The sequence below is a fragment of the Equus przewalskii genome, chromosome 4 (genome assembly GCF_037783145.1).
Source record: "Equus przewalskii isolate Varuska chromosome 4, EquPr2, whole genome shotgun sequence".
Classification (NCBI taxonomy): Eukaryota; Metazoa; Chordata; class Mammalia; order Perissodactyla; family Equidae; genus Equus; species Equus przewalskii.
In genome coordinates, this window is record NC_091834.1 from 83776111 (window position 1) to 83798127 (window position 22017).

Below are 22017 nucleotides of genomic sequence, written 5' to 3' on the forward strand. Positions count from 1 at the left end.
AGATGGAAGAGAGCAAAACAGAAGCAGAGAGAAGTAACTGTTACAATTCTTTCCCCTGAGAGAGCTTGTAGGCGGAACACTACTTCTACTGGGAAGATTCATAGCAAAAAGAAATAATTTTGTAAGGTCATCCCAGTCAATATATGCCTACCTGGTAGAAGGGAAATCCCCTCTTCCAGCAAAACGTGTTACAAAGCCAGTCATATGCTATTCTTCAGTCATGCATGTCACTTGATCTACAGCCAAAAGTCAATTACTTCTGGGGCATGAAGTTAAAGCCACTTAGTAAGCTACAAAAGAACAGCACTCAAAGGTTTGGGAATTTAACATTAACAAAATTATTACAGATACTCCAAGAGATGAGAAAGTAAATCATTTTGGAAGGTGACATTAAGAAATCAATTTTCAGAGAAGATGATTAGCTCTTGTACCATTGCCTAAAATTTAATTTCTCTCCCTTTTAAAAACTAGGTCTGGTTTTAATTATAAAAGTATACCACATGCTCATGAAAAAAATGCAAATAGTACAGAAGGTTATGAAATGAAAAGTTAAAGTCTCCCTCTCCTCCCATCCTGGTCCTAGTTGTATACCTTTCTAGAAATTTACTATGCATAAAGTAGCCTGTATATATACAACATATATAATGAAACAGCTTTTAAAAGTGCAAGTTGGTTCTTTTACAATAGCATCAAAAAGAATAAAATATTTAAACTACAAAACATTGCTAAAAGAAATTAAAGACACCAACAAATGGAAAGACATCTCATGCTGATGGGGTGGAAGACTTCATACTAAGATGTCAGTACTATCCACAGTGACCCACAGAGTCAGTGCAGTCCTGATCAAAAGTCCCAAAGACATTTTTTGTGGAAAAAGAAAAATCTATCCTAAAATTCATATAGAATCTCAAGGGACCTCAAATAGCCAAAATAACCTTGAAAAAGAACAAAGTTGGAGGTCTCACCACTTCTCAACTTCAAAACTTATTACAAAGCCATAGTAATCAAAACAATATGGTACTGACATAAAGACTGACACACAGACCAACGGAATAGAGAGCTCAGAAACAAATCCCTTGTATACATATGGTCAAATGATTTTCAGTAAGGGTGTCAAGACCATTCAACAGGGAAAAGGACAGTGCTGGGAAAATTGGATATCCACATGCAAAAGAATGAATTTAGACCCTTAACATACACCATATACAAAAATAACTCAAAATGGATCAAAGACCTAAACGTAAAACCTAAAACTATAACACTCTTAGAAGAAACCAGGAGAAAAGCTTCACGATATTAGAATAGGTAATGATTTCTTGGATATGACACCAAAAGCACGGGCAACAAAAGTACAAACAGATATGGAGAAATTAGAATCCTATGTTGGTGGGAAGGTAAAATGGTACAGTTGCTATGGAAAACAGTATGGAGGTTCCTCAAAAAATTAAACATAGAATTGCCAGCAATGCTACTTCCGGGTATATATCCAAAAGAACTGAAAGCAGGGTCTTGAAGAGATATTTGTACACTCATGTTCACAGCAGCATGAGTCACAATAGCCAGGAAGTGGAAGCAACCCAAATGTCCATCAACAGATGAGTAGATAAATAAAAGATGGTATATATATACGATGGAATTCAGCCTTAAAAAGGAAGACAATTCTGGTACATGCTACAACATGGATGAACCTTAAGGACATTATGCTAAGCAAGTCACAAAAGAACAAATATAGTATGATTTCACTTATGTGAGGTATCCAGAGTAGTCAAACTCATAGAAAGTAGAATGATAGTGGCCAGGATCTAGAGGGTAGGGGAATGGGGAGTTGTTTAATACTATAGTTTCAGTTTTGCAAGATGAAAAAGGATCTGGAGATTGCGTGACAATGTTAACGCACTTAGCACTACTGAATAGTACACCTAAAAATGGTGAAGACAATAATTTTGTGTGTTATTTATCACAATTAAAAATAAAAGAGAGCCAGCCCTGATGGCCTAGTGGTTAAAGTTCAGCATGCTCTGCTTTGGCAGGCTGGGTTCAATTCCCAGGCACGGAACCACACCACTCGTCTGTCAGTAGCCATGCTGTGGCGATGGCTCACATACAAGAAATAGAAGGATTTACAACTACAACTATGAACTGGGGCTTTGGGGAGGGGGAAAAAGAGAAAGATTGGCAACAGATGTTAGCTCAGGGAGAATCTTTCCCAGCAAAAAGTAAAAAATAAAAAAAATTTAAGTGCAAGTTGGGTTATAAGATACTGTTATTTTTACTTTTATAATATCTTATATATTTTTCTATACCATCACATGCACCTTTTTCCTTCTTCTTTTTTAGTGGATATTTACTAGTATAGACATAATTATTTAACTATTCTCTACTGATGGACAATTATAATATTTCCAGTTTTTTCACTATTACCAACCTTGCTGCAACACTCATAAATCGTTCGACAACTGCATGAATATAATAAGCCATTGCCTAAAATTTAGTCAAAATTCTAAAGACTCTAGATGTAAAAAGGAATATCAGGGAAAGGTAACATCCAGTTACAAAATCCAATTTAAGCTGCTGTTGTTAATACTATCAAGGACCATAAAAGTCTTATAACCTTTGATCCAGTGACTGCATTTTAAGGAAAATAGTCAAGAGAAGGGAAAGGCTGGACTTTTAATATTATCTGTAATACTGAAAAAATGAATATAATCTAAATGTCTGCTAACAGAGGCACTATAAGAAAATCAAGCAACATTTTTATAGCTATAAAATAGTAATTAGGAAGACTATTTAGCTATATTTAAAATGTTTCTTATGTTCACAGTAAAAAAACCACTCATGTACACTTAACCTTCTAACTAAGCTGTAAGCAACTGGCTCAATGGACCTAATGCATCCCAGAGAGGTTTTTGATTTGGGCTGCATGAAATTAGAATGAGTATCTTTATGCATAGCAAAAATTTTTCAATTCACTGTAGTCTATATTACTCTATAACATTTTACAACCAATGTTTCACCTATTCAGGCACCTGCATTCTTGACCTCTGAATATGGATGGGAACTGAGGACTTCAAAAAGATAAAGACAGATCTCCTGAAGGGTAGTGGGTTGCTCAGTGCACTTCTCTTGTGGAAGAAATAATACTTCCACTTACCCATTAAGATCTTATACTAGTTAATACTATGTACAATAAAACTGACGCACACATATATAGCATAGCAACATGTTCCCCCAGATTGGTTTCCAATGCCAATTTGTACAACTCAAGGCTAAACAGACGCTACATTGCAAATTTACAAAGGCACACAAGAAACGTACTCCTGGGTAGATCTGTAACTAAGACGACATAAGAAACAAAGCTATATTTTTTCTATACACCCCAGTTGCTATTCACACTCCTTTAAAAAAACCCCAGCATCACTCACCTAGTGACTTGTTTGTGGAAGTCTGTAAGTTGTTTGTGTGTCACTGTGACGGCTCCCACGGTTGTCTCCTTTGGCAAACCTTTCAAAGAATTCTCTAACCAGCGACAAAAAGTCTGTACAGAGAAGAAGAGAGTAAGAGTTTTAGACAGGGCTTACTCAAATGGGACTCTACAGGTAATAACAAAACCCACAAGGTTTTCCATAGTAGCATTAGCTTTCCCAAACTTGGAAGCAAGTAAAGGAATGAACAAAAGTACTATCTTTAGGCCTTCTAACCTTCTGGGGATTGGAATAGTCTACAAAGGCATGCCGAGACTTCCCCTCAAAGGGGCAGCAGTCCTCATTTCAGACAGAGCCCTTCTACCATGAAAGTGATGTCTCTTCTGGATGAGGATATTGTTCTGTTCCTGTCATTAAACTTATGTAATATTTTAAAAATTAAACAGCTTCCAGAAAACTCTTGAGTGGAAAGATTGAAGGCAATCCAAAGCAAAGGTTCAGGTACCAGAAAGAGCAGGGACAAAAAGTATAGCAAGTAAACATGTCAAAAAGTATATATGTAATACGAATCCAGAATCTTAAGGATTTTAAGGTCATCTCTCTCAGCAGAAGTCACATCCAGTCAGTTCCTTTGTGATAGCTGCCTGTTGTTTAGGTTAGAAAATTCTTTTGCTGCTTACTCTTGTTGCTATTTAAGAGAATTTGTTTACATCTGAGCATAGTCTCTTTATACCTTTCATACACACAAAACCTGTTGCCCCCACCCCCTCTTACTTCCTCTTCCTCTTCAAACTAAAAATCAAAATTCCAGAGACTTCCTCTGAGTTCTCTTCAATTGAATTGTTCTTTGAGTCAGCTCTGATTTTTCTTCATGCCTTTCTTAAATAGGATATTTTTCAGCTGTAAAACAACTTTTTCATACCTAAATTTTTTACATTATGTATTTTCCCATTATGTTAATTTATGATCATAATAGACCAGAGCAAAAGTAAATATTCCACTATAATTGCTTAAAAATGTTAATTCTGCAAATGTTACCCCCAAAGAATACAGCACTCCACTCAACACAAAAACCAGCAGGGGCAAAAGATTCAGAAAGAACCCTTAATTGACAAAGTTTTGGCATCCAAAAATGGCCCATGAGGTAACTATAGTATCCCCCAAAACAAAAACAATAAGAAACTAAACTAAAAGGCAGAAACTAATTACCTAGCACATAGTGATCCTTACCTTCCAGTAAAGGTATCTATGAAATTTGGTTGAAAACACTGAATAAATTTGCTACAGATAGGTATCCAACAAAGGGAGGAAACAGAGGAAAGGGTTTTAATTGTTTTACTCAAGTAAAGAGACAAAGCTGCTATGTCATCTTCTGTTGAAGGATTTGTGTGTTGAACTTTGAAAACACTATGATTAAGGAAGTGCTCAAGAGGGGCCGGCCCCATGGCCGAGTGGTTAAGTTCGCGTGTTCTGCTTCGGCGGCCCAGGGTTTCGCCAGTTCAAGTCCTGGGCGCGAACATGGCACCGCTCATCAAGCCATGCTGAGGCGGCATCCCACATGCCACAACTACAATGATCCACAACTGAAAATACACAACTATGTACTGGGGGGCTTTGGGAGAAAAAGGAAAAATAAAAAAAAAAATCTTAAAAAAAAAAAACAAAGTGCTCAAGAATGTGAATTTTCTTTGGACTTATATTCTCACATACAATCTCAATTGGTTTACAGGATATAGACAACCCAAATTTAGGTAAGAGTTCCTTTACAAAAACTCAGTTGTAAGTTGATGTTTATAGAAAACAATCACTTTAAATTACTTGGCAGTGGATATATAGTAAACTCCTAAGAGCACATGGCTACCTGGTTTCTGTTCCTATCCAAACTTGCAGTTTTCATTTTCTTCCTCTGTTAGCACTTAACCGTATGTTGACAAATCAAGAATGCTTTTGTAAAGTTAAATTTACCTAATAAGTCTTTTATTATCTGGGAGCCAAGTGCATTTGTACAAAAGGGAAAGAGTACAGAAATTTTACTTCTCGTTTCAAGAACTTTTGGAATAAACTTGTTGGTCCCCAGGGGCTCAGAGTACTTTCTTTAGGAAAACACAAAAATACTACACTATTAGATTGAAATGGAACACACGTACTGAACAACCAGCAATGGGACCTAGGCACTATTCATTCCTGAAGCAACGTGAGCTTATATGGAAGAAATATAGAGCTATCTGATGAAACTGTAAGTTACACAGGAGCCTCACAGAGCTTGATAAGTAAGAATTAAAGTTCATGTGGCTGTTTCTGAAGTATAAGCCTAAAGAAAATGTTAGAAATCTATCAAGCATCTGCCCTACATGTGATCATTTTTCATCTGTCTGAGCCAAAGATCCAGTAAAGCATATGCCCACTAAGACAATATACATTAATCACTGAATTTTTGAGATAAACTCAAATCCAAAACTAGGCAGAACTTTTAGCTCATTAATATTACAGTCTAATGGTAACAGTGTACTCTCACTTGTGAAACTACTGAAATTGAGGCTAAGAACTGCCATCAATGATATAAAGCAGGAGGCAACAGGAAAATGTACATGGACTTAAAAGTTATAAGATACTTATGTGTCTGGATTTCTCTGTGGTTCTAGAAGATAGCTCACTTTAACTAGGTCCAACTGTGCACTTTTCTGAACTGCTTTTATATTAATATTAAAAATTATAAATCCTATTTTTAAAACAATTTACAGGCTATATTATACCTTACCACTTTGCTCCAAAGTTTCATGCAGAACACGTAACCTGATTTATGATCATGTGGCCCAGTACTGAATTACTTGGACACTAAGGATAGACTAAAAAAATTTCCATGCTCAAGTGATAAAGGACCTGGATCAAGAACTACAATAGGATGCAAATAAACCCAAACGGGAAACAAATCCAAGTATATCTTACGGGCTAGTTTTATACTTATATGCCTCCCAAAGCTCTGGCTAGATTTATTATCAAGGTACCAAACAGTACTATCTAAGGAGCTTGAAGTGCATGAACACTTCTTGAATAACCTGTAACTATATAACTGATATATGGGCATAAGTGAACAAATTTCTCACTGACCAGCCACACAGCTGAATTCAGTATTTAGTATTCACTTCTGGTAATAAATAAACCCTACTACAGTGACACAAACATGCTTTCAAGCACCCAATAATAAATTACTGGTTTTTAATAGGCCCCTTCATCTAACACTCAAACTTATTAGCAATATGCCTAAATTAGGTTCCAAGAACACAAAAAAAGGCTGGTTTCCAAGTCCTAGTCGGCCTCAAGACCCAAAGTTTAGGACCATGAGAATGGGTTCCTTAAGAAAATAATCTTACCGGTCTGTCAACCTGCATAATCTCCCAGAGCACTTCGGCCACATCTGGTAGGGTATAAGGGGGGAGACAGAAGCAGCATGTGTGGAGCAGCTGGCTTACGAGTTGCTGTCCAAGCTGGTTCATCACCTGTCCAATCAGTTCTTTCCGTAATTCAAAGTCTTCTTCGTGCTATAAAAAACAAGAGCAAGAGATAAGTTCTTAATTTCAACTTTCCAAAGACCAAGTACTCTTTCCTCTTTAGTCTAGCAATTTCTTTTTCCCAGGGAAGAAGTATATCTAACAGCTGGATTCACAAAGTGCACTAAATATTTTGTCGTTAGGAAGAAAATACTGAGTTAGCATCAAGAAAATGGGCATGGGTTTCAGCTGAGATTAACCTTAATCCTTAGATTCTTCATGAATAGAGGGCAGAAGAGAACAATGGTTTGGAGCTGGCACTGTGGCCGAATGGTTAAGTTTGTGCACTCGGGTTCGGTGGCCCAGGGTTTCTCTAGTTCAGATCCTGGGCGCAGACATGGCACTGCTCATCAGGCCACGCTGAGGCGGCGTCCCACATGGAACAACCAGAGGCACTTACAACTAGAATATACAACTATATAGCGGGGGGCTTTGGGGAGAAGAAGGAAAAAAAAAAGAAGAAGATTGGCAACAGATGTTAGCTCAGGGCCAATCTCAAAAAAAAGAAGAGAAACAATGGTTAAAGAATAAGGGTATCAATTTTCTTAACCTTTTTTTGTTTCTGTGAAAAATAATTTAAAATGTCCCTATTTCCTTTTTTAAAACCAACTGAAAAAAGAATTGAAGACTTCTATCAGATATCTAATCTTTTCATCAAAAGATTAAAAGATTTCTTATAGTTTTTGAATACACATAATTTCGAATATCTTGAAACAATAACTTTTTTTAATCTGCTTTTCACTTCTAGTTATTTTTTTCTCTTTTACCACCAAACTTCCTAAATAATTAGCATATTCACATACTTGCTTACTTCTTCACTGCTCTCCCTTACCTTTACATCTAGCCAAATCTACCTTTGAAAATTTTGTGAACCACTTCACTACTCCAGCCAAACATGTCTCTTAACTGTCTACTAACATGGTTAGTGTTATGCCTGTCTTTCTCTGATCATGATTTATACCCAATTTAGACTATCCTCCCCTCTCCAATCCATCCAAACTCTACCTATATCTATGGCTTTATTGAGGTCCCTCCTCTTTCAGAAAGTTATCCCAACCTATTTCTTTCCAAAGAGCTTTCTCTCTCATAGCAATCATTACTTTTATCACTCATCTGACAATCAAATACTGACTTCTTGTTGTTATTTAACAACTCTCTATACCTGTTTATCTCTTCAACTAGACACCAAATGGAAGAGACAATTTTAGACTGTTTCACACAGCTTACAGCACTTAGGTTGATCTTAAATCTAACAGTTGATATTTTGGTCAGAGAATGATCCTCTATGGTATATGCCTATCAATAAAGATAAAATAAGGAGACACTGGTTTTCCCCTAAAGAATGAGGGAGATGAGAAGACAATGAGCTGCAAAGCAGAAAAGTTACAATGTTTATACTTACATCATTGGCTACCCCTGTGTGGATGAGGTCTCGTAGGAACCTCATGACACTACAATTGGCATCCCGGTGGTCCAGGGTAGTAGAGGCAATAGCCCACTGTAAGATAGGAATGACCACTTGGCTCCTCAACAAGGTAACAGGGCTACGCTGAATAAACCTAGTGTGGAAAGACAGACTGGGTGTAAACGACAGAATTAGGCTATAAAAGCAGCCACGGTAACAGTTAAAACTATGGAGACAGTAAAAAGGCCAGTGATTGGTAGGGGTTAGGTGGGGACAGAGGGATGCATGGATGGAGCACAGGGGATTTTTAGGGCAGTAAAACTATTCTGTATGATACTATAGTGCTGGATTTATGTTATTATACATTTGTCTAAACTCACAAAAGGTACACCACCAAGAGTGAATCCTAATATAAACTATGGACTCCAGGTGATAATGATGTGTCAATGTAGGTTCTTCAATTCTAACAAATGGACCACTCTGGCAGGGGACGTTGATAGTGAGGGAGGCTGTGGAAAGGGGTGTGGGGGGGGGGGCAGGGGGTATATGCAAACTCTCTACACTTTCCACTCAATTTTCTATAAGGTTTCTCAGATCCTTTAATGTACATGGAGAATCTTCTAGAAAAAGATACAATATTTTTCCTAATTTATTTCACCAAGTAACCATGTGTGCAAAGAGCATCTCTAGGGATTAATTTTTCAAGTAACACACCCTGGGAAAACAGGTTGACAGCTCACCGAATCATTCTCTCACATCAAGTCAAATAAAAGGTTTTCTCTAACTTGTCTAAAAACTAACAAAAAAGTGTTCAATATTCAATCTGAGATGAAATAATCATGTCAATACCACTTTACATTTGTAAATGATAAAACATATATATTACTTATATAATTATATAACCTAATAATGGTTTACTTTTTAAAAATGCTTTTATGTTCACTAACTGATTTGGGACTAAGAAGGAATTCAAAAGGTAGGCAATAATGTCAGTGTTACTGGTCAAGGGAATTTAAGCAATAAGTGGGGTGGCAGGCTAGGGCTAGAGCTGGAAAGTACAGTACAGATATCTTCTAAGGAACCTTAAAATCCTAAGAATTTTTTATTCTGAGATATGATTATATCTAAAGGATGCTAAGCTTCTCAAGGAAAAAGCTGAAGTGAAGCATGACATCATAGAAGCATAAAAAGTTGAAACTACAAGGGATTCTAGAGATTATCTAGTCAAATGTTTTTACCAAGCTTGTTTATTGTCTTGTGCATGTTCCCTCCTTCATGATGGGAACTCAGCTACTTTCACCTGCTCCCTTCCAACTCCTCTTCCTTACTTATGGGGATATTCTGGTTCACAATTTAACTTTTAACTTTGGGTTATGAATCATTAATCTACCTACTCCACTTACCTCATTTTATAGAGAATGAAACAGTAAAGTGTTAGGTGACAAGACTAAGCAGCGATGGGGATGAGCAATAAAAGAAAGGGTTGCTCTTCAGAGGACTGACCTGGTGGCTAGCCTGAACAGGTCATCCACGGTGTCAGGGTGATTCTGAAGCCCATTCTGCTGTTCTAGGAGCTGAAACGTAGGGATGCACAGTGCCTAAAACAGAAATGATTTTAAAATAAATGCTTGTCTACAAATGCCACAGCATTCAGACTTGCTAAATATCACAACATACACAATGGGAACAGATGGGAAGCACAGATGGGAAAAGAGAAAGACTGTGATTCAGAAGCAGATCAAGAAGAGGAAGACAGAAATCATTCTCAGTTGACAGTTTTCACATATGAAGTCCACATTACAAAAAGTGTTGAGGGTATAGCTTTTAGTTGATGAAACTGGATAGACGTCATCTCAAAGTTTTAGAAGTTTCTGAAAGTAAAGACTGTGCTTATGTACTAGATATGGTACAATCCACTAAGGGAGTAGATGAAATTTTGATAATAATAATAATGAAATGTCAATTTTAAAGGAAAAGACATCTTGGGAAAAGGAGCATCATAATTTAACTCCCTAATATATTTTCCCCTCTGTGACCAGGAGGGGGAAAAAGGTAGTATATCAGGAGCTTTTCCAATATCTACTATTTACCTTAAGACCATGCCTGCTAAGTATATTAGTTTATTGGCTGTTCCAGGCAAGAAATTAAAAACAGAATCATTCTTAAGCTTAGAGATGCTTTATTTGAAATCCATTTGCCCACCTCCCCACTCCCCCAAAAAACTATCATCTCTGGAAACCATACATTAGGCAATAATATCTATAATGACCATTACATTTGTGTGGTCAGTCTCTCTCTCATTCTCCCAAGCAGACCTGTCTAGAGAACAACCAGGAAGTTTCTATCTCCATTTTTAGGAAATCAACACGTGCGGGGGTGGGGGAAAGGAGGGAGGATCACGACACATAAGGAAGCTACAGATTTAAAGACATAGTGAAGAACATGCTGCCAGGCTTTAGACCCTACAAGCCTGATGCATCTATACTCCCCAAAGAAAACACACCTGGAGCATGTCTAGTAGTCCCTGCCGACAGCCCTCTTCCATGCCATACTCATCCACAAGGATACTGCCAAGGTACAGGAAACAGGAATGCTGATGTATATGGTACACGTTCACCATCTGCAAAGGGAAAAATCAGTTAGCTCAATTCTTCTCTTTTTTTAAACATTTTATTTTTTTATTTTTCCTCTTCTCCCCAAAGCCCCCCAGGACATAATTGTAAATTTTTTAGTTGTGGGTCCTTCTAGTTGTGGCATATGGGACATCGCCTCAGCATGGCTTGATGAGCGGTGCTAGATCCACGCCCAGGATCTGAACTGGTGAAACCCCAGGCCACCGAAGCAGAGTGCATGAGCCCAATCACTTGGCCAAGGGGCTGGCCCCTAGTTCAGTTCTTTAACCTCAAAAAGTATCAACTTAGGAAGCTGTCTAGAGGAGGAAATTCAGAGATAGACTGGTTTCTTCTCTTTAAGACAACATAGTAAAGCTTTTGGGCAACATTTTTTGAAATATAGGGCTCAATTCCCCTATAATTTTCAAGTACTCTATTTAGATTTCTTTCAAGTTTTTGACCTTTTATCTTCCAAAAACAATGTTCTAAGAGAGTTGTATAATACTCCAAGTTGGAAGCCATTAAAGAGCTATTATCATCCAAGGCTTGTGTAATATTTGCAAACCCTAGCACAGTATACTTAAAATTCTCCAACACCTAAAGGTTGCTCTTATTTGTATTAAAGATAACTTTTTTTTAATAGCATATATGGCCATAGCAGGGACAAAAATATCAAATGTCCTCATCTCAGAGAAGATTGCAAAAGTAACTGTTTAAATTTTGAGTTGATCCTAAACCCCACTAATCTTTTAAGTAAAAAAACAGTATTTCTGATCAAGATATCTGAATCACAAAAGACTAAAAATTTTAACATAATACATATATTTAAATTAAACCATTTGCTCAGGATTTTTACTGTAATGTCCTCCAAAAATTAAGAGGCGTCTATTTAAAATGCCATCACAACACACATGTATTGATCTTATCACATAAATTCAACTCTATGAGCTTAATGGGGGCTGAAGGATAGAGTGACTCTTATCAGCCTACACCATGGACTGAATATGAAATGGGAGCTACAAATCTGTTCAGTGTTGTATACTCAAAACTATATGTTCTACTTAATGAATGATTAATTCAGGGACTGGTAAACTTTTCCTTAAAGGGCCAGAGAGTAAAAATTTTAGGTTTTGCTGACCATACGATATTATTCAACTTTGCCACAGCAGCACAAAAATGACCAACAGATAATACTTAAATGAATAAGCATGGCTAGCTCTCAGTGCAATTTATTTATCAAAACAGGTGGCAGGCCTATTGGCTATAGTTGCTGACTTTTGATTTATGAGATTTTTAAAAGTAATTTTCATTTTAGTCACATGTACTGACTTTAGAACACACTTCCTAAAGTGTGCCACCCTACTCTATTAGGTTAGTCATATACTTAATTAGCAGGAATTAAAAAAATAGTATCAAAGTCATGAGGGTATCCTCTAACAGCAAAGGGGCATTAAGTTAAGTTATAAGGGACCTAGAACATATTGCACTGAAGGGGACACTTGACCAGAGGTAGACACAGCCTAAATGCAGACATAAACTGTTGTACTCAGGGGATAGTAAAAGTAGAAAATCACTAAAAATTAAAATTCTGTTAAAAGATTTACCTACGCAACTTTAATCAAATCTACGACTTAAGGAGGCAAGGTCACGCAAGTGCCAACAGACATTGCATTAGCATGACCCTGCCTGAGGGTGAGTGTTTCCTTAAGAGTGAGGTGCCCAGGGTACAGAATTTAAGTGGGTGCAGAATCACTGTGAGGACAGTATTTCCCTCTTTAAAATCTGCACCGTACGTAGGTGCCCTGCCCAGGTGGAGAAGGGCCACTTTAGGCTGGGTGGGTGTGGTCTAGCCTGAAGTCCTACAGTACTTTTCCTCCTAGTATGGGTGCAAAACGTAAGAAGGCACTTGCTCAAAGTCCTGCAAATGCAGGATCTGCATTTTCCCTCACCTCCCTCAGTTTTGGGCCAATGGCACCTCACTTGCCTTAATCTAGTTCTGGCCCTGCTGTAGGGTTAACATCAACACAAATTACTTGGTGAACTAAGTCACTAGTCATAGGCGTCTCATACAGAGTAGCTCTAGATGTGAATATGATCTTAGAAAACCTAATATAGTGAGTCACACCCTCATAATTACATATCAATCTCAGTGATTAAAAGAGTCAAATTTATTTCATGACAAATAAGAGACTTATGAGAAGGACTAACTACGGTCAAGATAGAAAAAAATCCCTTTGGGCCAAGAAATAGCCAAGGTTGACTTGCCACATTTTTTAAAAGGAAATTAATACAAAAGTGTTTAACATTGGGTATATAAGAGCTGAGCATTAAAGTCATTCTCTTTTCCTAATGTCACACTGCAATGTGTTGCTATTACACTATCACTATCCAGAACAGATTACAGGCTGTCTCCCTTATATACAACATACCCACTACAGGGACTACTTATCTCTTTCAAATATTTTTTAGTTTGTATTTAATGAATACAAAAGCATTTCATTTCATCAGCAAAGTTTTTGTTCTAAAGGCTCCATTTCAAATTCTGTACACTTTACATTTTCCCTCTCAGGGAGAACTTACCTGTGTGACTAGTGGTTGCAGCAAGGCTGCAGATCCTTTGCCTACACAGCGAACAGCAAAGCGGAGGCACCTGCAACAACGCTCTACAATCCGATTATCAGCCCGGTGCTTATTTAGAGTTTCAGATAAAACTGGCCATATCTGAGTCAAAAATGAAAGAACACAAAAAAGAAAATAATGAACAACTGAGAACTGAAAAAATGTTCCAAGCTGGTAAGATCTGATTTGACTTTTAAATAATTTGGAAAAAGCTTTCTTTACAGGAACACACATGGCCTGATTCTGGCCAGTGGGTGTGTGTATATGCGCAGAGACTCAATACACTGTCCATCACTAAAACACAACCACTTCTTAAGAGCACAGTGACTCTGTAGAACAGCAAGAGGAGCACGTCTAACTTTACTAAAAGACAAAAGACACATTTTCTTAAACTTTGGACTTCCTAATTTAAGATGCAAAGAGCTAGCATGAGTTATAGAGGAAGAGATGCTTAAAGACTGTTCCAAGAAGCTGGAAGACCTTGAACAAAAGGACTAGAGTTAAGGAAATGACATTATTTGATACCTTTGAACACATAAGGATATTTGGTCTTCCTGCTGAAGTCTGAAAAGTACTTTTCAAAATATACCTTTTGATCCTCGCCTTACCCTCAGTGAAAAAAAGTATGAGGGAAGTATGTTATCAGTGGGGAAACTTAACTCATGCGGCTTAATTGGCTTTGTCAAAAAAAATTTTGCTAGGGACCAGCCTGGTGGTGCAGCAGTTAGGTTCACACGTTCCGCTTCAGCGGCCTGGAGTTCGCTCGTTCGGATCCCAGGTGCAGACCTATGCACCACTTATCAAGCCATGCTGTGGCAGGCGTCCCACATATAAAATAGAGGAAGACGGGTACAGATGTTAGCTCAGGGCCAATGTTCCTCAAAAAAAAAATTTTTGCTAGTATTGATCAAGCTCCCTACCAACTCTAGGATTCACAAAGTTATCTCTCTCTCTACTTCCTTGGCCTTTCAGTGCATTTCCCCACAGCCTATTTTTTTTTTAATCAAATCTAAAATCAAAAATATTTATTTGGATGGTTCTGTTCCTCTTTTCACTGATATTTAAACCATATCAACAAACTGAATCTTCCTATGAACCAAGAAGACAGTGCCTTCTCACATTAGTTACCCATAACCTTGTAAGGAAAAAGGAAGAAAGCCCTGTTCCACAGGCATCCATTAGTACTTACTTCCTGTATGACTTTTTGGCACGGATGAGTCTGTCCATTTTCCACAATGGGATTGGTGTGTCTAGAGAAAGACAATGGCCCAAAGTAGTGAAAGAAGAGCAATTTCACCAAGGACCCAGAGCACTGATCCCTGCTAGGTGACTTAGTATCATTCTCACCAAATAAAAATAACATTACTATCTGATTTTCTTTAAGACTCAATATCTTTTCATCCTACACTATTCAAACAAACACAAGTACATAGTTTAAATCATCCTATCATTTTCTGCCACCTTTAAGCCACTTTCAATAGAACATGTAAACTTGATTCCAACTCTGGGTACAGGGGCTGTGGGTGTGCGGCACTACAACTATCTTTTTTATATTTTTTCCTTTATAAACCTGAATATGTAGTCTCTTCCAAATTAATAAAAAATATACACAGGTTGCCTGAATCCACTACAAGAAACTAAGTACTGCTCCATTCCCAGCATTAAAAGGCACAGGCTTTAGGAACTCTAATCTACCAAAGATGCTTCTCATGGTTCTAGTCTGAATCCAACGATATACAATATGGGCCCACCTACAATATGTCAAATCCAACTATTTGTCTAGTTCTAGAATCCACTAATTTGAAGAAATGCAGAAAAAAGAAAAAAAACCTGTATGATTAACTACAAACCTCTTCAAAGGGAAGAAATTCTTCAATTTTAAAAAGCTCAACAGCAACTTAATAAAAATCTAATTTTCTTTAAATCAAGGCATTTCCAACTATTGCACATTTTCTTTCACTTATTATGAAATAAAGGTTATTATTAACAGATTCTCAGAGAGGCATGTAACAGGGCTCTCCTCATTATACAAGGAGAGCATTGCACCAATGAGAAAAAGATACCTGTTAACAAGAACTAATAAGCTAAAACAATGCCTCAGTTTTAACTTATTCCACCACAAGCTTTTATGCAACTATTACTCTGAGATTACGGTTATACCTATGGGTCTCATAAATTACAACTGCTTTTTTAATTAGGCTCTTCTTGACTTCAAAGGAGGATTAATTTCACCTGGTCACTGAAGAGGTTTTCATGTTTTTTTGCACCCAAACAGTATACAGCAATGGTTCTGAAAGTATGGTCCTTGGAATAGAAAGCAGCAGCATCAGCATCACCTGGGAACTTATTAAAAATGCAAATTCTTGGGTCCTACCCAAGATCCAATCAATCAGACACTTTGGGGATGGGATCCAGTAATCTGTGTTTTGATAAGCCCCACACGTGACTCTGATGCATGTTAAACTTTGAGAATCACTGATCTAGAAACCAGAAGAATTAATAACATTTTAAAGGGTCTTTTGATAAAGGTCTACCAAGAAGAAATTCTTAGAATTTGCTTTGCCCCAAAATTTCAGGTAGCAAGTTTAATTAGTCTCCTGAGAGAGGAAATTACAGGAAGTACTTGGAAGTCTGAGAAGAAACACTTGCTTACTTCAATACATAAGGGTCTCATGTGAGATTTTAACCCAAGGAGGCATATGGAGTTTCCTTTCTTACCTAAATATTACTGCAAGGCGATCTAAGAACACAGTGGGATCTGAGGACAGGCCATTGCTGGGCTCCTGAGATAACAGCTGAAGGGACAGAGACATTAATGTCCAGTTGTTACATATACACCCCTACAGCAAACACTGTGACACACATCCTTTATACATCAACCTCTGTCTCAATCTCAACTTATTTCCTTATAATAGATTCCTGAAAGTTATTCAAATGGTGCACACTTTTAAATTCTTGTTGTCAAATTACTTTCCTCCATCTTACTGTATCTTGGCCAAGACAGCATATTACTACATTTTACTACATGATCATTGTAGAGTAGAAAATAGCATCATTTAATTCTTTTCCTTTTACTTCTACTATGATTAAGATATTATATATTATAATATAGGTTATATAATAACATTATAATGTATTTTATATTTATATTTCACTTCATATTATAAAGCTTTAAAATTATTATAGCTTTATAATATATTTTAAGATAAGGCAAGGTGCCTCTTCCTTCCTAAAATTTCTTAGATACGTCCACAAGCATATCATTAGAGATGAACTTTGGAATCATTTTGCCAAGCTCTCCTATAATCCCACTGATGTGTTCACTGTTATTCCACTATAAATGTAGTATGTGAAGATCTAACATCTTTACAATATTCAAGGAAATACGGTAAGTTACAGTTTTGGTTGCTAACTTGAACAGTGTTTTTCCCAGTATATCTTTGAAACAGTATTACTGATAGAATGAAAATCGATTGATTTTGGAATACGTATTCGTGTATATAGCTACTTTGATAGACTTACTAATTTTAATAACTTTTCAGCTCATTCTCCTGGCTTTTCTAAGATCACCTGTAAATAAATAATTTTGTCTTTTCCTTTCTAAGATGTAAACATCTTGTATTTGTTTCACTGGACTCACCTTTTTCAATGCCATAACCTGAACAGAACATAGTTCACTAAGACATTCAGTAATTTTATCCAAAGGTAATCTGGCTAGAACAAGTGCTGTCCCTGAAAGACAAAGAAAGATACAAATGAAGAAAATAAAAGCTGAAGTGAGGTAATTCAGCTACTAGAAAAGGCTGACTGGTACCATTTTTTTAAAAAAGATCAGCACTGTTTTTTAAATTACAATATGTTTTGCTATTTATGGTTGATTTTTCTTTATTTGGCTTACAAGACAATACCGGCTTTCACAATGACATTTACAACTGAAGTTAATATTAGATTATTTCTCCTCAGCAGCCTACAGGTTTAACGATATTTAAATACACCTCCCGTTCCAATTCTTCAAAGACTTTTAAAATCTCTTTCACAAAGCCAATGCCAAAGCTGTTTTCATGTACTGTAGTAGAATGGTTTTCAGCCTTCCCAGAGATTCTGATTGAGTGAGTCAAGGAGAACCTTTATTTTTGATAAGTATTGTAGGCAATTCTTATCATCAGAGAAGTCCGAGGAATATGGAGAAAATTTTTTTGGAAGAAAGGGCCGACATTAGATATTTAATTCTAGTTCTACCATAAAAGAATCTGTGAGCTAGGTAAGGCATCCTCTCTGGGTATCAGTTTCTTTATCTGTAAAATGAGTGCTTTGAACAGAAAGGAAATAGTTGAGTTTGCCTTTCTTTTTTAAATAGTTTAAATATCTCTAAGTTCTTCTGTTACTCCGAGATTCCTCACCACTCTGGCTGGCTGCCTTTGGATAGGCAATCACTCAGTGTAGGCTGATCAGCAATGGTTAAAGACCACTAAGAGACCAACACTCTTGGCTTCTACTTATAGGACTGATCCAGGCACACTACCTTTACATTTCAGCTTATTTCTTTGGTATGGGAATGCTTATTTGGTCTCCTTTTTTATTCTTCTCTTAACACAGAAAAGAATTATGTTTAGTTTGAATGTGTTGTCTCCACCCAAAATCTAGGTCTGCGCTACATACCATAAGCAGTTTGAATTAGTTATACAGCCTTAAAATATTCTAAGAAAAGAAAGCATGTACACATAAGCAACACCCTATCCCCTGAGTGGAAAAGCCACCTTTCCCGTCACTAAGCAAACTGAAACTGGAAAACCAGGACATGACTGATGTAAGATAACCCCCAGAAGCAGCTTAGAGGAGACTGTTGCTGGTTAACATCTTAAGTAAATACCTTTTAGCAAGCCCACAGCAGCTTCTGGAGACAACATGAAGGAATCAAGGGAACGGGCAATCTCCAGGAGTCCATTAAAGTGCTGAGCCATGTGGTCTCGGCAGACAGAGCAAATGTTGTGAATGGCTTTGGCTGCAGCAGAAGCCAGAGGCTTTTCACACAGGCCTTTCATCAAATAGCCCAACACAGGGTCTAAGGAGAAACACCATACAGTAGAGATTACACATAAGAAACTCAAGGAAAACTTCTAGTTTGTTTTTGCTTTTTTTTTTAAAGCAAAAGAATCATATGAAATGTATTCAAACCCCAATATATAAAACATACAAAAGTGGGGTTGACCTCACTGTCATAGTGTCAGGGAGCCCTGAGTCCTATCTATCCATCTTCCATTTCTTCCCTCATGGCAGTCAACTGATGCTTGCTGCTAGGGTTTCACAGAGTAGTTTGAAAACGGCTGTGAATATGACCATCCAAGTATCAACAATAAGGTAATGTAAGAAAAATGAAAAGCTCAGAGAGTTACCATTATACTCAGAGATGAATCACCTAGTAAAAACAGCCTACACTAATCAGGACAATGACAGCTAGCTAAAGCTGACACTTTTATACTTGCTTCTTTATAGTTACAAAAGATCTTAAAAACATGCAGGTGGATCTTTAGCATTTCTAGAAGAATTATGTTTTACTTTTTAGCAAATTTAAGTGTTCCAAGAAAACTGATCATAAAGGTGAATTTCTTTTTTTTTTTTTTTTTTTTTTGAGGAAGATTAGCCCTCAGCTAACTACTGCCAGTCCTCCTCGTTTTGCTGAGGAAGCCTGGCCCTGAGCTAACATCTGTGCCCATCTTCCTCTACTTTATATGTGGGATGCCTATCACAGCATGGCGTGCCAAGCGGTGCCATGTCCACACCCGCGATCCGAACCAGCGAACCCCGGGCCGCCGAGAAGCGGAACGTGCAAACTTCACTGCTGCGCCACCGGGCCGGCCCCAAAGGTGAAATTCTATAGAGCAAATTTAACTTATCTTTTACCTTGCTTTATAAAACTGAGAATGTTTTTCTACGAAAAAAGTCTTCAGAAAAATCATACATGGTTAAAGAGCACTTTATGAGTACTTCCGAGCAACCTCATACCAAACCATAAAGGAAAGAATAATGTCTTAAAGCCCTTTTAAAAGTTATCTCCATTTCTAGTCTAATGACTAATACAATGCACCAACCCAGCACGAGCCCCCCTGCCCCACTCCACAAAAAAAGCATTTAGCCTAGGAATCAGAAGAACAAGAATCCAGAACCTAGTCTCAGCAACTCTACTACTGTAGACTTCAGTGGTTCTGAAACTGAGTACTGGGGGTTTTGACTATTCTAGATTAAGTATGAACATGTAGCAATTTGTCTTACTGCTGAGGCACAAATTTGAATGAGATACTCCAAGGTGGTACTGAATGATAGGTTTTAAACAAATAAACAAACACACTTTGTTTCTTTGTAAAAAAAAAAAAAAAAAAAAAATCGTTCAGAAAAGCCAAATGTTGAGGTGGATAATAGATGTGAAGAAATCTAAGAGTTAGAAAACAGGTATTTTGGAAAAAATTTTAAATGGGTATGATGAACTTGAAAAGTGGCTCAGCTATGATGTGAGTATGTCTATCATGTGCACTGTACACAGAAATAAGAAAAAGGGAACACATCACTTTTTAAGCAAGAGTTTCAATCAATAAAAAAGATGTGTAAATTAAAAAATTAAAATCAAGTTGAAAGATGGTAATAAAGATAAACACAGGAAACATATCAAACTTGAAACAATACTTTTCACAAGTTTGGGGATTCTCAAAATTCTCAGAATATATCATTCTTGAATATCAGGGGGGCTTAATATATATTACCCTGGACAAATTATTTAGTCTCTTTGGATTTCCTTTTCCTTCTCTGCAAAATGAGGGGGTTAGGGGCCGGCCTGGTGGCATAGTGGTTAAGTTCACACGCTCCACTTCAGCAGCCTGGGGTTGGAACAAGCACCACTCGTCAAGCCACACTGCAGTGGCATCCCACATAAAATAGAGAAAGACTGGCACAGATGTTGGCTCAGTGACAATCTTTCTCAAGCAAAAAAAAAAAGAGGGGGTTAGAAGAAACTATTCATAACTTTACTTTCAATTCTAAAGTTACTTTATATGATCTTTAGTTATTTTTTCAAATCAATAACGGCAGCCAGAGGTTCTATAACTCAACACTCTTCATTTTAATTTGTACTTCGTTTCAAATGATAATTCTTAGTTTTTAAATGCAGCACGTATTTAACACTGAAAAACCCTCTCCTTTGCTTTAGCCTATCAGTAGCTTCCAGGTTAGAACTACAGGAGAGTCCGATTAGCTCAGGCATATGCCAAACACTATCAAAGACAGAAATGTTCATGCTGAAGCACAGTACTGGTAGCAAACTGCTTCCCTTTCCAGATATGTAATCTTTCAAAGGTCCTTTCTCCAAAGTCTGATCACATTATAAATGCTCTATCAACTAAGCAATAACTCATAATATAGTATTTACTCAGTGTCTAGAAACATCCTACCTATCAATAAAAGAGAAAGCAGGAAAATAAGCAAAAGCAAGAAAGAGAAAGAAGAAAATCAGAAAAATCAGAAGCAGCAGCAGAGGGAGAGTTCACACATACCAAGGAACTGAGGATTTCGATCAACCACCTCGCTCATCTCTCCAACCAATTCAATACTGGTGTATCGCACAGCTGTATGCACAGTCTCTGGGAGACGGACAACTCCTTCTAGGACTTCCACAAGTGTTGGATTGTTCTCCCTGAGTACAGAAGGCAAGCACTCACAGTTACAGATTTCAGAGGTTAGGTTCTGGCCAAATAACAGGCTGCAATGACAGAAATCATTGCTAAGGGGGCTTCTTTCTAAATAAATAACCATTTGGATAAAAGTGCTTAACACCTGGGTGAAAGTTCTTTAAATCCTCAAAAAAGGGGAAAAGACAGAAATGAAAGATATTGTTTTCAGAAACATACTGCTCCTTAATCTTTTGAACACCAGTGAAGTGTCTAAAGACACATCCTGCTATCAAAATAAGGCTCTTCAAATTGGAGAGGCAGGCATTTACTTTGGATGAATGTCTTCTTTTAAAGACTCTTATCTTATTTATTCCTATATCTGCAGCACCTAGAACAGTGCCTGGCACATAGTGGGCACTCAATAAATATTGCCAAATGGTCAAATGAATGAATAATTCTCATTGATTACTTTCTATCAGTTGTTATTCTCCAAAAGATTTCTTACAGCTGGATACTGGAAACTCTAAGGACAGGTGAGAATGGGTGGGCCAGCTGACTAAATAAAGGAACAAGAACACAAGCTGCAGAACAGGTAACGGTGCTCTGACTTGGAACCAAAATTAAAGGGAAAATTAAAGTTAACCAAATACTTTCCACAGCTCCATGAATTTATTTTTTCCCTTTCTTTCTCTTTTTTCACTCCCCAAGAATACTAGCTGAAGTTCTTTAAGCAGAGTGGAGGACGTCCCCAAA

General features: G+C 37.3%; 1 protein-coding gene across 16 annotated transcripts in view; it reads right to left on the reverse strand.

Moving 5' to 3' along the window:
• Positions 1–22017, reverse strand: part of TNPO3 (transportin 3) — an 87425-nt gene that overhangs the window by 6462 nt on the left and 58946 nt on the right. For all 16 annotated transcript variants that reach the window (XM_008511989.2, XM_008512148.2, XM_070617678.1 and 13 more), the window contains 11 exons: positions 21148–21287; positions 18477–18668; positions 17247–17338; positions 16325–16401; positions 14796–14856; positions 13568–13708; positions 10879–10995; positions 9879–9973; positions 8373–8529; positions 6794–6961; positions 3423–3535 (listed from right to left, as the gene is read on the reverse strand). In XM_008511989.2, the coding sequence (XP_008510211.1) occupies positions 3423–3535; positions 6794–6961; positions 8373–8529; positions 9879–9973; positions 10879–10995; positions 13568–13708; positions 14796–14856; positions 16325–16401; positions 17247–17338; positions 18477–18668; positions 21148–21287 (1353 nt within the window). The remainder of the gene's footprint in view (positions 1–3422; positions 3536–6793; positions 6962–8372; positions 8530–9878; positions 9974–10878; positions 10996–13567; positions 13709–14795; positions 14857–16324; positions 16402–17246; positions 17339–18476; positions 18669–21147; positions 21288–22017) is intronic.